The following is a 16,167-nucleotide window of genomic DNA, read 5'->3' as shown; positions in this document are numbered from 1 at the left end:
AGTGTGCTATTTGGTTAAGAAGGCAGCCAGCCTAATTGAAAGAACAACTTCTGGTGGAAGCCACACTAGTATGCCAAATGCACAACTGGTTGTAAAGTATATCACATTGAACAGTACTTAGTATGAGTCATCTGTAATCAGTAAAAAGATACCAAATTATAAATTCTGTTTTATATTATCATTTACTTTTTCTGAAATCAAAAAACCATTTGAGAACTTTGTTCTTGCATATAACAAAACTCAATCAATATAACACTACTTATTATACAAAATGGAAGAAACATGACTGCCAATCGATCATATGCACATTTGTAACATTATTGAAACTTGAATCAAGGCCCAATGCATTTTGGGAAACTCCCTTCCTCAGGGGCACTGTAAAAATAATGAACATGAAACATATTGTCAGCTCTTGGTATGAAACTAAATTTTGTGATCAACTATTTGCTAAATACTTATATGAATCAAAATTAGAATTAAAATAAGGGATTTACTGGCTAGCAATTCAGAAAGACACTCTGGCAGCGATATGGGTACATTGCAATATGCCTTATGAACTTATTACTAGGTCAAATAGAATCGAAGTGTGATAGAACAAAGAAAAGAGTTGCATGTGAAAAGACCTCCACCGAAATAAAGCAACAGGAGAAAACCTAATGTAGCACTTTTGAGTATGAACATGTCCTTAAGTGTAATGAGTTTGTAGGGTCAGAGGCCCAGTACTTATACCCAGTTGTGCCTTTGAAGTGGAAGTGAGTTCAAAGAAAGGTCTTTGAAGTCTGCAAATGTCCTCCTTTTTCTGCCCTGGCTTCAGACTTGCTGCACAGGGCTAAGGAGCTCTTTCTGTGGGGACAGGACACATCCCAAACATGTGTAAGTGAGACAGTGATCAGCTCTGCTCCTCATCATGTCAGTCAATGGCCCATTAATGCCCAATTAATCCTTTGCTCCCTTTGTGTGTAGCTGCCTAGAAGCCAGGCACAAGGCCCAGCTGTCAGCCACCCCAGAAGTGTATTGGAGACAGGCACACTAGTTTAAGAGCAAAAAAATGCCAACATTTTAAAATCTAAACATTAAAGATGCCTACAAGGGATTTTAACAGGAAATTTCTTTTTTTTTTTAATTAAACTTTATTCGACAATTAAGTCATAAAAGTATCACATAAACATACATTTATCACAATCTAAAATTTTATAAAAATACATTTGCATAAATAATTAAAAAGAAAATTAAACTCCACAAGACTAATGTTGAATATACAACTTTAAAAATACAACCGCTTAAAACCAGACTAATATTTGTTTAAAAAGGGGGATGTAGAAATTACAGTAGTTAGAAGCTAGAGGTCAGTCCTCGTAACTCAGTTAATCATAGTAAGGGGTGCCCTCCCATTAATTGAATCTACCCGTGATATTGTCAATTTATTTTCAATCGAATAATCCATGCCCATTTCAAAAACTTTGCCATAGCGTTAGCAATTGAGAGGCTGGGATCTGTGCATAATATTCCTATCACCTCTTCATGCTTTCGGGAACCAATTAGTCGACATATTGGTTTTACCCATTTTTCTCGCGGAGCAGTATAAAGAGGACAAAAGAACAATAGATGGCTTATGGTTTCATGTTTGTCCCTGCATTTAGGGCATTTATCATCATTAGTCCCAGCCCACCCTGCTGAAAATGACCTTGTGGGGAGGGTGCCTACCCTGAATTGGAAGTAGAGCTTGAGGTCAGACGGTTTCTCAATGGCATCCCAGGACGGTTCCAAAGCTGGGTAAGCCTTAAATTCAAGAAATCGCACTGTAAGGTGAGATGAGAGGCCTTTAGCACATTTTTCTGAGGTAACCAGCTTCCAGTATGTGGCCTTCATATCTTTCTTAGATGGAAATATTGCATTTGTTGGGTCATCCCACAGTTCACTCATACCCATTCTCCCCAGCAGGGATCTAATTGCCTTCAACCAGCTAATTTTATGAAAGTGATCCTTTTCAATGATTTCCTTGAGACCCCGGGCATAATGGTGTAACTCCTCAATAGTCCATAATCTGTGCCAGTACAATAATGGACGCAGAGTGGCCAGATCTTGTACAGCTTTTTTGCAAAGATCCCAAAACAGAGGTGTTAGGGGGGTACTTTTCGGGACACTAGTGGCTTTACACAAAAATTCATTTTCTACTAATGTCAGATCTGTCAAATTTTCAAACCCCCATAGTTCTGCTCCATAAAGGACCGAACCTAACACCTTCATCCCGTTGATCTCAAGGATTGTCCTAATAGGTTTCGTAAGGGAAGTTTTAAACCTTTTGAGAAGAAAACCTGCCTGTTGCTGGTGTCTTAATATGGTCAGGTTTAATTGACTATTCCAGCGCATATCTCTTTGAAGGTTGACCCCCAAGTACGGGAAACCGTCAACCTGCTCTAGCGGGCAGTTATGCATATATATACTTCCTCCAATTGGCTTAGATGACTTGGAAAGCTTGTGTTCAGTAACAAACATAAACTTTGTTTTGGCGGTATTTATTTCAAGTCAGCGCAGTCGGCAAAAGTCTTTGAAGTGCTGGAGGGCCTGTTGCAGACCACTTGGGGTTTTAGAAATTATCAGAGTGTCGTCCGCGAACATGAGGATTGGGATACGATTGCCAGCCATCACAGGGGCGTCAGTAGGGACCAGGGAGAGGTAGTCTGCCACCCCATTCACGAAGAGCGAGAACAGGGTAGGCGCCATGACGCAACCCTGCCTCTTGCCCCGCTCAACAGGGAAGGCATCCGTAACCTCACCCTGCTTACCCCACCTGACCCTAGCATAGTTGTCCTTGTGTAAGTGGACGACCAAGGTCAACAGTTCCGGTGCCATTCCAAGTTCTTCCAATACTCCCCAAAGTTTACAGCACGGGACTAGGTCGAAAGCCGCCCTAAAGTCAACGAATACCGCATAGAGTACCCCTTTCTCCAGGACCACTGTTTGCCAATAAAGGATTATAAACCGAAAGACTTGTTCTATTGTGCTGGTCCTGGGGCAGAAACCGGCCTGCAGTGGACTCAAGATGTTCCCTTCGTCCATCAGTCCTGTATCTTCCCCAGGACTATGCGACCCATTATTTTTTGGATAGAATCAATCAGGCTAATAGGCCTGTAGTTGCCTGATAACAACTTATCCCCTTTTTTGTAGACGGGCACAATTTCTGCTCCCTTCCATGAGTGGGGGACAGCCATCCCTTGGGCTATGGCATTTGATAGATGGACGATATATAATCACCATCTTTCCTTATCATTTAAAAATAGGTCTGCAGGTATACAATCCATCACTGGGGCTCTCCCCTCAATTACTGAGTTTAATGCTCTATCAACATCCGCCAAGCTAAAAACTGCATCGTCATAAAATTTAAAAACAAAGGCCGCCTCAGTATTGTACAGTACAGTATCCTCTGTATTGGCATATTGGGGCTTAAAATACTCAATCCATGAATATTGGGGGACATTGTTTTTGGCCTATCCGCACAACCACCTCCATCCCATTTGTTGGTATCCCAAAATAGCTTTGGGTTTTTAGACGAACATGCCCCCTTGAGTTCCTGCCATTTGTGATCTTCCCATTCTCTTTTTGACCCACACTTTATTTTCCTATAATTGCCTCGAGCCACTTTTACTATTCTTGGGTTCCTAGTTTTTAATGCTAGGCCCAGCTCAGCTCGGGCTTCCCTGCAAGATTTGTTATACCAGCACTCAGGTTTTTTTCTTGGTTTTATCCTAGCAGAGCTTGGCTTGCAAAAGTAGGTTTTGAGGTTAGCAAAGAGATCAGCATGGTCTTCCACATATGGACTGTACTTCATCCCATTAGCTGTACCTGACCCTAAAGTAGCTAATATCTTGTCTACTCTATCTTTAATAGCAATCAGCGTTTCAGGTTGTTCAACAACTTTACTCCACTTATGGTGACGCTCGTCATTTGTTAGGATAGTTTCTGGGGCTGTTGATTCTTCAGTCACACCTGCCATACCTTCCACACCCATTCTAAATAATAAGGTCAAGGGATTATGGTCACTCTCTATGCGAGTCTTCACCTCCATGTCCACGAGAGAATGCCAGAGCTTTAGGTGGACAAGCAAATAGTAAATTTTACTTGACCTTATGCCATTATCATAGGTTTTCTTCCCCATCCTGTCAGAAGGTGTTCGACTATTTGTGGCCCTTAACTGGTTTACTAGCCAGAACCCATTCAGGTGCAATGCGGCCTCAGTCCATTTACTTATAGGCCTGGTCTTGAGTCGGGGAACACCCCATCTTGAGTCTTCTTCCTCTGACAGATTTAGGTCTTGGAATCCTAGAGGCTCAAATGTTGTGTTAAAATCACCCGCAATTAGCGGCAATACACTGGCTGGCATAGATTCAGTCAATGCTTCTAAAGCCGTTATAACCTCCGATTTTTTCCCTCCAGGTACACCTCTAGCATAGACATTGATAATATCAATTTTAGGCTACACAGAAAGATGAGTCTTACTGCAAGAATGTCACAGTGTAAGACTGGAAGTAATTTAATACTGCAGCTTAAATTCTGCTTGGCCCAGATCACGAATTCCACCCACTGGTCGTCCCTTCTGCCCTCTCACAGCCGGAACATAGAAGTTCAGGTAGCCTAGTCTAAATACTGGTTCAACGGCCCAGGTCTCTTGAAAGAGACATATGTCAAATTTATCAATTAAGCTCAGCCAGCATGGCGATGCTACCTTGGGCCCCATAGTAAATTTCATTCCATTACATTATTAGTATATGCCCTAATAGTAGCATCAAAAGTGTACATTTTCAACATCAACTCAGAACAATCCATAGTGAATAATACTGAACAGAGCCAGGTGTATTCGTTATGTTTACATTTATAACCAGAAGTACAAAATTAAGGGTACAAAATTATTCATATACAGGAGTGACAGAAAACCACAATCACATGAAACAGTTTATCCTTGTCACCAATGTACTATAACCCATTTCAGATAAGGCTCGTCAAGGAAAATAGCCTATGCACAAAATGTCTTCAGTAAAATAGAAAATGGTTTGATGCATCAACGTTTCGGTCATTTTTGTTGTCCATCTATAAGACCATCTTGAGGACATAAAATTAGTATATCAATCAAAATACTTGCTGGGCTTGTTGTATAGAGATACTTGGGCCTACTGCCTATGCCATGACCTCCCTAAAGTTGCTATTGTTTTCTTTTAAACAAACTTCAAAAGTTCATTTAAGTTTTTTGTGCCAGGGTCCACAAACTAAGAATGTCAGAGAGTAAGGCTTAGGTCATTCTGCTGTACTCCAATGGCTTATTCTTACCCTGTTCACTGCTCTTCACTACTTTTCTATTTGAATCTACATCAGGACCCTTAACTTTTCAAATGATAACAATTAAAGTAACACAGACTCCTAATCAATAAGCAACTACTTTAATAATAACAAAGGATGGTGCATGGATCCATCCTTGGAGCTCCCTCCTAAACTAAGCCTGGATTGGCTACACGATGTATAGGCCAACTACTGAATTATTTACATTAACGTTGTTTCCCTTGTCATTTACCCACACCCATTCAGAGGCATTTTGTAGTAATGCGTGTGGTAGTGGGGTACGGTTCTGAGATTAATCAAGAACTGCACGAACCTGACCGCTCTCAGAGAAACCTACACAGTATTAGCATGACTAGAAAGATTCATTTCACAAAAACATTGAATTTAACTCTGAGATGCAGTGAGACATTAGGGTTCTGTTCTGCCCAACATATTTAGATGCTTCAATATGCATGATAAAGGAATATTTTATTAAAGTTTGCATACTATTTACAGACTACTATTAACAACAAGTAAAGTTTGTTACTCTTTACAAACAAATTGAGATTAGTTCTGTACGATGCAGGCTAAATTACGTTTAAAGTGAGAATGTTTACCTGACCTTTTGCAATCCTAACAAGCGCACTCAATTATATTTTTTCAGAGCTTTGAGCTGATACTCTCTGATGAGCACATTGGAGTGATTGAGAGGGGCATCGGGGCAGAAGTGCCATACAAGGTCCGTAACATGGGCATCTACCTGGTGATTGAAGCCAGCAATGGACTGATCCTTGTGTGGGACAGGAAGACCAGCATCTTTATCAGACTTAACTCAGACTTCCAGGTGAGAAACCACAGCCGCAGACCATATTTGAGAGAATATGTAAGCTGCAGCCACAGGAAGGCGTCCTACGAGTAAACAGCTCAATTAAAATAGCTGTGCTGTATTAGTACAATCCCACAAAGTACTATGGCCACCTAACGGCAGGAGAACAATATGATATTTACATGAAAATTAACTTGCAGGTTTGCAGAGAGACTATGTTACAGCGTATAAAGTCAGCTGACAGATTACATAACAGGACATGGTGTTGTTTTGAGTTTTCCATTGTAGAAACCACAATGTTATTAAAAGTTGCAGTGTCACACTAACGGCAGATTGTACGCTACACAAATGCAAAATAACAATATCGGTTGTGTTACATGAAGAGAATTATGTGCAATGACCATCAGCGATTAACTAAATATATTTGTTGTGCAATGTTGCAGTCTGTTTCTCCACAAACTATGTGAAACTTGCTTCAACACTTTGCAGGCTTTACAACTTTGTCAGAGGTGCGCCATGTTCAAATTGCGGAAAAGGAAATTTGGCTAACGTAGGTTTCAGGCAAAAAATTATTCGACTACAAACTCATTTTAGAGTGCACATTGTATTGCAGACTGACATTCTTCCTCAAAAACCTTTCTGCATGAATTTTTCCTGCCAGTGATGTTTTGTAAAATTAATTAAACTAAAAAATCTACCTTCACGGACTGCAATGATTGTAAACTCCACAGATGTTCACACAGGAAATCAACATTTTTCCGAACCTTCCACTAAATACATTTGCAAACGTTTCTAAAGCAAGTAATGTGGCAAAGCATCATATGTTTCAACAATAATGTGCAAAGCTAGTAGTAGTTAGTGTAGCTTACTTTTTTCACATATTTATAAGTGTTAATTATCCTTAGTCATTATGCAAATATCTAGGTAAATAATATACCTTAGAAATCTTCAGAAAGTGTAAACACAACATTAAAGGGTCGATTCCGATTCGGGTAACTAATCCATTCGACGATTCGAATTCATAGCCGTTTCCGTACAAATCGTACAAATCTGTCCGAATCGCGTAGTACGATCCGCAGTAAAAAAATACGTCAGAATCGTTGCAAACTGTAAGAAAAGCAAGGGAAAATCCGTACGAAACGGACCCTGAAAGTGAACCATATGAATTGTCGTATGAGCAATTCGTACGGAGAGCCACACATTCACATATGCACCATACCCTTCAATCCTGGGGGTACGCCCCATACCTCTATGCTCTGTACCCCAACGCACCGTACCCTGTGGCACCGTACCCCTACATACCGTACCCCTGCAATCATGGAGGTGCGCACCGTACCCCTATGCACCGTACCCCTACGCACCGTGCCTCTGCAATCATGGGGTGTACTCGCGTACCGTGGGGGTCCGTTTCGCATGCGGTTCAAGTCGAAATCTGCTTTTATGGACGTTTTAAACTCCTGTAGAAAAAAATAGTCGTACGGAGTGTTGTCGTAATGAATCGTACTTACTGGGTCGGAAAAAGCTGCTTCGATCTGTACGGACGTCGCATACTGCATGTTCCGAATGCGATTTGTACGTATTTGTAAGTCGTACGGTGTTTCATACGATTTGTACGGAGATCTGCTTTGGGTTCGGATCGTACTTCATCGTACGTACGGGGACGTTGAAGGTGTACGATTCGTATGGGAAAAATGCTCCGTACGGCTATTCGTAGGGGATTTTACTGAATCGGAATCGACCCCTAAGTGTACAGTTATGGACAGGATCTTTGATGTATTCAAAAACCTTTTTATTTTAACCTTACTAAAGACTCATTTACTCTATCCTTGTATAGGGTAAAGTCTGTGGCCTTTGTGGGAACTACGACGGCAACAGTAACAACGACTTTACCACCAGGAGTCAGTCTGTGGTCGGGGATGTAATAGAATTTGGAAACAGCTGGAAGTTCTCTCCTATCTGTCCAGATGCCAAAGAACCCAAGGATGCATGCTCTGCAAACCCTTACCGGAAGTCCTGGGCCCAGAAGCAGTGCAGTATCATCAACAGCAATGTCTTTGTTGCTTGCCACTCTCAGGTACGGTACCTGGAACATAACATCGCATGATATAGAAACCAGATTTAGAACTGTTTCTTTCAGGAATTTCAATTAAACTCTACTTTTAAGTACCTGGAGTACACAGGGAAGCTCATTCTGAATTGTCAGTTGGGAATTGCCTCTCACAATCTATGCATCCTTCAAAAACGTGTGGCACTGGCTAGAGGTTTATTCGTTGAGTTATTAAGAACGTAGGAAATAAATTAAAACTGCCTGGCAGAAAAGTACCTCTCATCTCATTTGCAATGTAGGGTATTCCAGTATGATAACATTTGTCAATCCTCAAATGAATTAAAAATCTAAAGTAAACATGTCTTACAACACTCCCACATTCAAGGAAGTAGCCACATTGCAGTTGACCACAAATCCCCTGTGCTGAAAATGAGAGTGAGGCACGAATATAATTTGCTGCAGTGGACGACAGTTCATCGGGTCCTCTGAGTAGCACATTTTTAAAATGCTACTCACCGATGTTCTTATGCCTTACACTTCTCAAGGTTTAGACATGATTGTTAACATTACGAGATAGCTGCTTATTTAGGTAGGGTAGAAAGGTCTACGGCTTGAACTCTACTAAAGAGACTAGGTGTAGACACATTTGAAATAATATTGTTAGTACCCTTCTTTCACCAGGTCGATCCAACTAAATATTATGAGGCCTGCGTGAGTGATTCCTGTGCCTGTGACACTGGTGGAGATTGTGAATGTTTCTGTACAGCAATTGCAGCCTATGCTCAGATCTGCAATGAATTTGGCGCCTGTATATCTTGGAGAACCCCGCACATCTGCCGTGAGTATTAATTAAAATGTAGGAAGAAGAAATAGATTTTCCAAAATAAATGTTTAATCCAAAAAGTCTCACGTGGAATCATCACATGGTTTCCTATTCAAACAGTAACGGTCTTATACGAAATGCATGCATGGAGCGTCCATATGGCATTTTGATCAGGGCACTACATTTTAATAAAACTGATGCCTTGGTATCACTAGTGGATGTTATGAAATCCTACAGTTTAATTCGTTTCCTAGCTGATGATACTGCTTCCGTTTAGCAACCTTTAAATGATTAAATAAATGCTAGGTTGGAAATTTCCTACTGTTCATCCATTCATCAAGGGATTTCTTGTCATCACACATACTAGAATGCGACGTGTGCACCAAATACCAACCTACATAGTTTTTCACAGTTACATTATGGCAGGTCTGCCATAATTTACCAGGGGAAAAGTGCTCAGTGACTACTTAGGCATGCGGATTTTGATGTTTCCAGCACCAAAATCCACGTCATTATTTATTTTTTTGGGTGCTATAATTATTACGTCCAACACCTGGCCACTCGTAATGGGGGGTGCATCATAGTATTATTCGTATTTCCAATATGTGTGGTTCCCAGAGAATGGAATTCAGGACTCAAATTGTGATCAAGGTTCAAGAATTTAAGAAACGTTCACTGCATCACAGCTGCAAGCCCAGGCTGCAATGCCAAATTGACTGGCATCAAAGTAAAATGTATACTAACTTTACAATTTTGAATATTTGATTGGAGTTGCCCTACTTATTCTCAAATGTATGCCCTTCACTACACGAGCACTGTTCTATTCTCAGTGGAAATCTCGGCATCCCTCTCCTGTGAACACAGCGTATCCTTGAAAAAATAAATGTAACTTTTTGTTTTCTCATGTGCCTTTATGTTCTGTGTATGAAGTAGTTCTGTGTTTGAAATTTCCACATCCTAATTCCCACATACTATGGCCAGACTTGTTCCTCCTATTTTCTTAATAAGTGGTTTTAATTTAGCTTCTGTCTCGTTCTCATGTTCGTCACATATAAGCATAAACAAGAAATAAACAATCATAGCTTGCTTTTTGGTACTGCAATAGCTCCTGTTGTCTGTTCTCCTTTCCACAGCTCTCTTCTGTGATTACTACAATCCCGATGGAAAGTGTGAGTGGCACTACAAGCCCTGCGGCGCCTCCTGCATGAAGACATGCCGGAACCCTAGTGGGAAATGCCTCGATGATGTACTACCAGGATTAGAAGGTGAGAAAGATCAGCTTAGATACTGAGAAGCGAGAGCGTTTTACAGGAAAGCTTTACCATAACCTGCCTCTAGGGTTTGTTCAGTTGGGATCAGGAATGTGTTTTACTAATTGAGGTACAAAGAAGGACAGCAACAACATTGTGAAATGGATTGCTGTTAAGAGTGTAAGCAACTTTTATAAGCTAAAGCGAGAGCCGGGAAATTGGAAATCACATCTATTGCAACATTTTGGCAACTGGGGTGATGAAGGACCTTAGGTAATATATGTGTAAATATTTGCATTAAAATAATAAAAGATCTTCAGTTCACATGCTTACTAGCTACTAATAAAGATGTTTAAAAACACCGTCTGATGCACAGAAATCAATTAATTACTACACTCCATTCCTTTTGGTGTAAGTAGAATCCCACACACTGTCACTTGAGTTCTCTGGAAGTTACATAAGTCCTTCCTTCTAAGAATGCAGTCAAGCAGCTAGTTGAAATCTTGATCTCGAGAGTGATCTGAAATATCTTTAATAGTAACCAGTAAGAATGTAAACTAAAGGAAAACCAATTTAGTCAGTAGAAGTATTGCCACCTACACAAGTTGTACTTTACGCCTATCCCTCACCGAAGATCCTTGCCAAGAGGAATCTTTTACTATTATAGTGTGAGGTCTTGCATCAAATGATATTAGTTGTTCAAGACTGTTATGCAGACTAGCCATAAGAGGCAAATACATTTGTTAAGAAGAAGCCACAATTGGAAGGTAGTAGCAGGTTAGCCATTGGCCTGAAATTGAGGGAAGGTGTGTTCCATCAAGATATCCCAAAAATAAAGATATACTGTGAATTTTTCTCTTAGTTCTGCATTTATTTGTAGCTGATTGAAAGAAAACAAGGCATCACCGCCACATGTTTCACCCATATGGCCGACACGCCAAGGACTTTTTCAAGGCAATGGTTTTAAATAATTGTTCCACTGGTTGACCTAGTCTATTGACGAACAGGTTAGTAAGCTACAAGCCCAAAAGTCTCTGCTGTCCAATGCCAGTGAGCTCACTAGCATTCGACCACAGAGACTTTAGTCAGTATAAATAAATACAGAGTGAAGAGAAAAATTCACAGCGTATCTGAAAATTTGGGATGTCCACCCCAGGAAATCAAGCACATATATTCGGTTTAACCTGTCTCGCTTACAATTAATTCTCAGAATTCAGTGGTTCTTTGCGTGTAACCACCTGACAGGTTCTGGCCCTGAAAACATATAGGTCCTGTCTGGTTGTGTGTGAAACCCAGCAGCTTAACCCTCATAACACAAGTGTTCCATTAAGATGTCCACAACAGCTGCCAATGTGATGGACACACGATTGAAAAACTTATCAGGCTTCCATTTTGGAACAAAGTGACATTTTATTGGTTTAGCGAAGTTTATGATGTCCGTTGTAGAAAGTGTAGATAAAATGAATTTGTATAAAAAAAGGTGAATGTGGTTTGATGATCTGTATTGGCTGTATGAACTCATCCAGTTAAGAGGTAGTCCGTAAGATTTTAAACTTTGCAGATACTATTATCCTGGATGGGGGTGGGAGGGGGGTGGCATGAAAAGGAAAAATGCATGTTTGTTAAGTGCTTTATTATGTATATTTGCAGCAGAAAATTCTGTATTGTTTGATATAATTAGCTCTATTAAAAAGAGTGGATAAGGGTTCAACGGCATGGTTCTTGCCCCCCAAAGCTATTGTGAAGTTTTTTATCTGCACACACGCGGACTAGTTTAACACCTCCTTTCTCTGGCCTAGGCTGCTACCCAAGCTGTCCCGCTGACAAGCCCTATTTCAACGAGGACGAGATGGAGTGCACGGCTCAATGTGGATGTTATGATGACAGTGGAAAATACTACAAACCAGGAGCAAAGGTTGACACTGATGTGAACTGCCAGTCTTGGTAAATATCTTTTTCTGATACAGTCGGAGACAAATATGAGCGACTACATAAAATAAACAGTGATTTGAGAGATGTAGTTGCTGGTGAACTGTAGCCATGGAATCATGTTTTGGAAAACGTTCAATCGTGCTTCATAACAAATACTACACATGATAATATATATCTCTTCGCCTTAGAAAGTGATATAACACTTATCTGCCTGTTCATAATGTACCATGTCAAGTATCTGTTCAGTCATTAATACACTCCTGAAGATACCGCTCCACACTAGGACTTACCATAGTTCCTCATATTGTTTCTAACGCAGGTGAGGATCTTTTTCAAAAGTACTCTACGGCTGTTGTACGCCCTCAGGGGCACATTTACAAAAAACTGGTGGAGCGTGGTGTTACACCAAAACTGATACCGCTGCTCTCCAATAGTTTCAAAATTCAGGGATGCGCCATTACAAGAATGTGATGCACCCGTGCGTTACCCCAAGCGTTGGTGCTAAAAAAGCTGCCTAGCACCAGGGCAGGCACCATAGCACAGTTATGCTAGGGTACTTGCTCTGCAGGGGCAATTGTTTGTGTGCAAGAAGGGTCATATGTTCCTGCACATACACAAGCTTTACAGGCAATTTGCTCTATCTGTGTGTGCTCTATTTTTGGAAAGAGCAAAGTATGAGGAGAAATAAAACATTTCTCCTAGTATCGCCTGCTTAAGAACAGGTATTCCCTGGTGGTATTTTAGACGCTGCCCCGCACCTTGTAAATATGGGGCAGGGTCACAAAGCAATGGGTGTTGCAGCGGAAGGCCCCCTGTAACACCCATTGGATGCCACTTTCATTCTAAGTGCTGCATGAATAGGGCCAATATTTACGAGGGAGAGCTAAGCCTTGCTAAGTCTTTGTCTTTGTCCTTGTAAATAAGGCAAAGGAGATAACACCAGCAGACGTTAGAAAAAGTGATGCTCTGTTGGCGTTAACGCCTTGTAAATATGCCCCTCAATTTCTTAATGAAAAACTGGGCCTATTATCTTATAATGCCTCTTGCACAGCCTTATTTTACCATGTTGATTATTCAGAGGGATTCCATTACTAGCAGGTAAACATTAGAAATGTGTGAACAGATGTGTGCATCCTGTGTAGCACACACTACCTGTACCAGCAAGAAATGTGATGATTAAGGTCAACTGTGAAGCTCAAGCCTGCACTGTGGAAGCTCAGGTTCACAACAGGGAGTCTGGCCCCATATACATTCATACTAGAAAGACCATTAGAGGGGCACCTCGAAGTAGGGAACCGCTCCAAAGAGGAATAATAGTAAATAACGATTTACATTGGTCACCCCTTGACACCTTCTAATTCAGTCAAAGGGAGAGGTGACTGAGTGTGGACAATTAACATTATAAAGGTGATATAAATAAGTACGTTTTGCATTACAATGAAACCTTCCTTCTCTTTTGCAGCACTTGCACAACAAACGGCATTGCGTGTACGCAGAGCAATGAAGGTAGGATATTTGACCAAATTCGATGACTCTTCCAGACCCTTCTTAATTGTGGATGTGCAAACACTGTTTGTGTATAATGGCTCTGTCCTCTCCTTTTTGTGAATGGCAGCTTGCTACTGCGAGTACCAGAAAAAAAGATATAAGTACAATGAAGTCATCTACTACACCACGGATGGCATCGGAGGATGCATCAATGCAACGTGTGGCAACAATGGAACAATAGTCAGGGCTATTTATGCCTGTACAACCACAGTGCCCTATACCACATTTGTCTTCACCACCACCACCTCAAGCTCAATTCCGGCCACCACATCAAAAGGTAGAAATAGGTTTTCATTTCTATAAGTTAATGTTGCAGTTTCTCACTGTGTTGGAATAAAATCAAAGGGTGGGTTATTTAAAAGAGAGCGAAAAGCTAAGGAATTTTATTTGCATTTTATATGAGAAACAGAAAAAAATCCAGCACATATCAGCATGAATACACAATAGCCATGTACAACAAACAGCGTAATCCGGCTTCAGGGAATGATAGGATATCTTCTTATGGCCATACATAAAGCAACATGTCCTTTTACATTTGGAGGGCAACATGAACATTAAGAAGGCAGCAAATTCAACCACTTGCCCCATGTTTTCTGGAATTTTCTTGGACATCCCCGGGCCTCGAACAGGGGTTCTTCTTGGGTGGCGCACCAATCCACCCCTTGTCGCCATTTCCGCAGGGTAGGGGATCTGGTGCTTGCCCATGCCGGCACTATGTCACGTTTGGCAACTGCGAGGACTGTGCCCAAAAAGAGCTTGTCGGCTCTAGAGCCAAGGAACAGGCACATGGGGTCATGGGGAACCTGCCAGCCTAGGGACTTTATACTGGATCAAAACGAACTGAGGGCCAGGCAGGTCCACACCATATGAAAGTTATCTGCAGGGGCCTGACCACAGCGGGTGCAGTCAGGGGTTGGGCGCATTCGTGCCCTGTGTAGACGCACCAGGGTGTGGTAGGCTGTTTCGAGGTAGTAAAGTTAGATGAGGCGAAGCTTGGCGGAGGTCGTAAGGGTTTTGGGTGCCATAAGGGCGTCACATTAATCCGCTTCCTCCAGTGGACCCAACCATCCCTCCTAGCAGGCTCGGAGTGTGTCCAGGTTGGTAGGGGTGTTGTTAATTAGACATCGGTAAGGAAAATTTAAAGCTCACCTAGTTTTTACCAAGGACAGAAGACATCCACATGTTGTTCCTGGCAGTGGATGCAGACAGTTTTTCACTTTCCTGTGCACTACAAGTGCCCTTTGAATAGACATTCTGAAAAAAACAGCAAAATTCATTGTTAGAAATAGAATCCGTTTAGTTCAATCGACACACTCAAAACTCAGTACCCTTTGATCCATTTTACCCATGTGAAAAGACACAGTACATGCAATAGGCATTTCTTATTTTTATTGGCATTTTTAATAAGAATAAAACAATGCAGTGAGAAAACAAAAAAGATGTAAAAGTTGGGATAAAGGTGTATACTTGTCAAGACGTGAGTAAAATAAATACAAAAGAACGCAATCATCAGGTTCAGAAATGCATTTAGTGTTTGAAATTGTACAAAAGAAGCACATTGAATTCTTATGATGGTTGTCTAAATGGCAAATACCTACATATATGTCATTATAGGTGTAGGCCAAGACAAACGTTAAAGGCTGGAGGGGCAGGGTAGAGTGAGGGAGGAGAGGGAGTCATGTGAGTCCAACAAGGAGTTATTGAGTTCTGAGTAGTATTGGGAGTTCAAATCACGGATGTGGTGCGTTTCTCATTGGGTGCGATTGAAGAGGTCTAGCATCTCCCAAGTATGTTGGGATGTAAAAGGTTGACCTTTACTGAGGGATTGAGCTATATGTGTGTTCCTTAGGTAGGTAACCCAAGCCCAACAGTTATGGTATGATACATTGCTACTAGATTAGCAATCAATCAATATCACTTTGATTGCAATAGTGAGTATGAGATCAAAAAGGAGAAGTTCTAGTTCAGGGAGATCAATTGGAGCATCTGAAAAAAGGTGGACCCAAGATGATAAGTGGGATAGATAGTGGAATGGTGGGCTTACGTAGGCATTTCTATTAAATTTGGCCTGCTTCGCTGGGGAAATGGCCATCACCTATCTCAGAAAGGCAAGCAGTGTGAAGAGTCCAGGTTGAATAATATTATCCCCCTGTGAAGGGCTTTTCAGGTATGTGAAGAAGGATGTTTATAGCAACAATGTATTGTGAAAGAAGCAAAACAGATATTTTTGGTTCATGCCCCTGCATCCCACACAATCTCGGTAACCATTAGGCACTATAGCTTTGTAACAATGTTCCTTCTAAAGTTTTCCCTGTAAAATTTCCCAACGTGCAGAGATATTTTGGGACATATTAATAATATAGAACATTTATAAAAATATACAAAATAACTGTGAAATGCAAGCCAGAAACTACAGCCCTACACTTTTGTT

General features: G+C 41.0%; 1 protein-coding gene across 1 annotated transcript in view; it reads left to right on the top strand.

Annotated features, from left to right (window-relative positions):
* The window catches only part of LOC147733207 (mucin-5AC-like), a 179,705-nt gene that overhangs the window by 62,219 nt on the left and 101,319 nt on the right, over positions 1-16,167 (top strand). Inside the window, exons 22-28 of the mRNA XM_086956039.1 lie at positions 5,975-6,154; positions 7,971-8,210; positions 8,865-9,021; positions 10,140-10,271; positions 12,056-12,200; positions 13,651-13,694; positions 13,804-14,013. Of these exons, the coding sequence (XP_086812165.1) occupies positions 5,975-6,154; positions 7,971-8,210; positions 8,865-9,021; positions 10,140-10,271; positions 12,056-12,200; positions 13,651-13,694; positions 13,804-14,013 (1,108 nt within the window). The remainder of the gene's footprint in view (positions 1-5,974; positions 6,155-7,970; positions 8,211-8,864; positions 9,022-10,139; positions 10,272-12,055; positions 12,201-13,650; positions 13,695-13,803; positions 14,014-16,167) is intronic.

Source organism: Lissotriton vulgaris, chromosome 2_1 (assembly GCF_964263255.1).
Source record: "Lissotriton vulgaris chromosome 2_1, aLisVul1.2, whole genome shotgun sequence".
NCBI classification, from domain to species: Eukaryota; Metazoa; Chordata; class Amphibia; order Caudata; family Salamandridae; genus Lissotriton; species Lissotriton vulgaris.
This window is presented reverse-complemented; position numbering and strand designations above follow the sequence as displayed.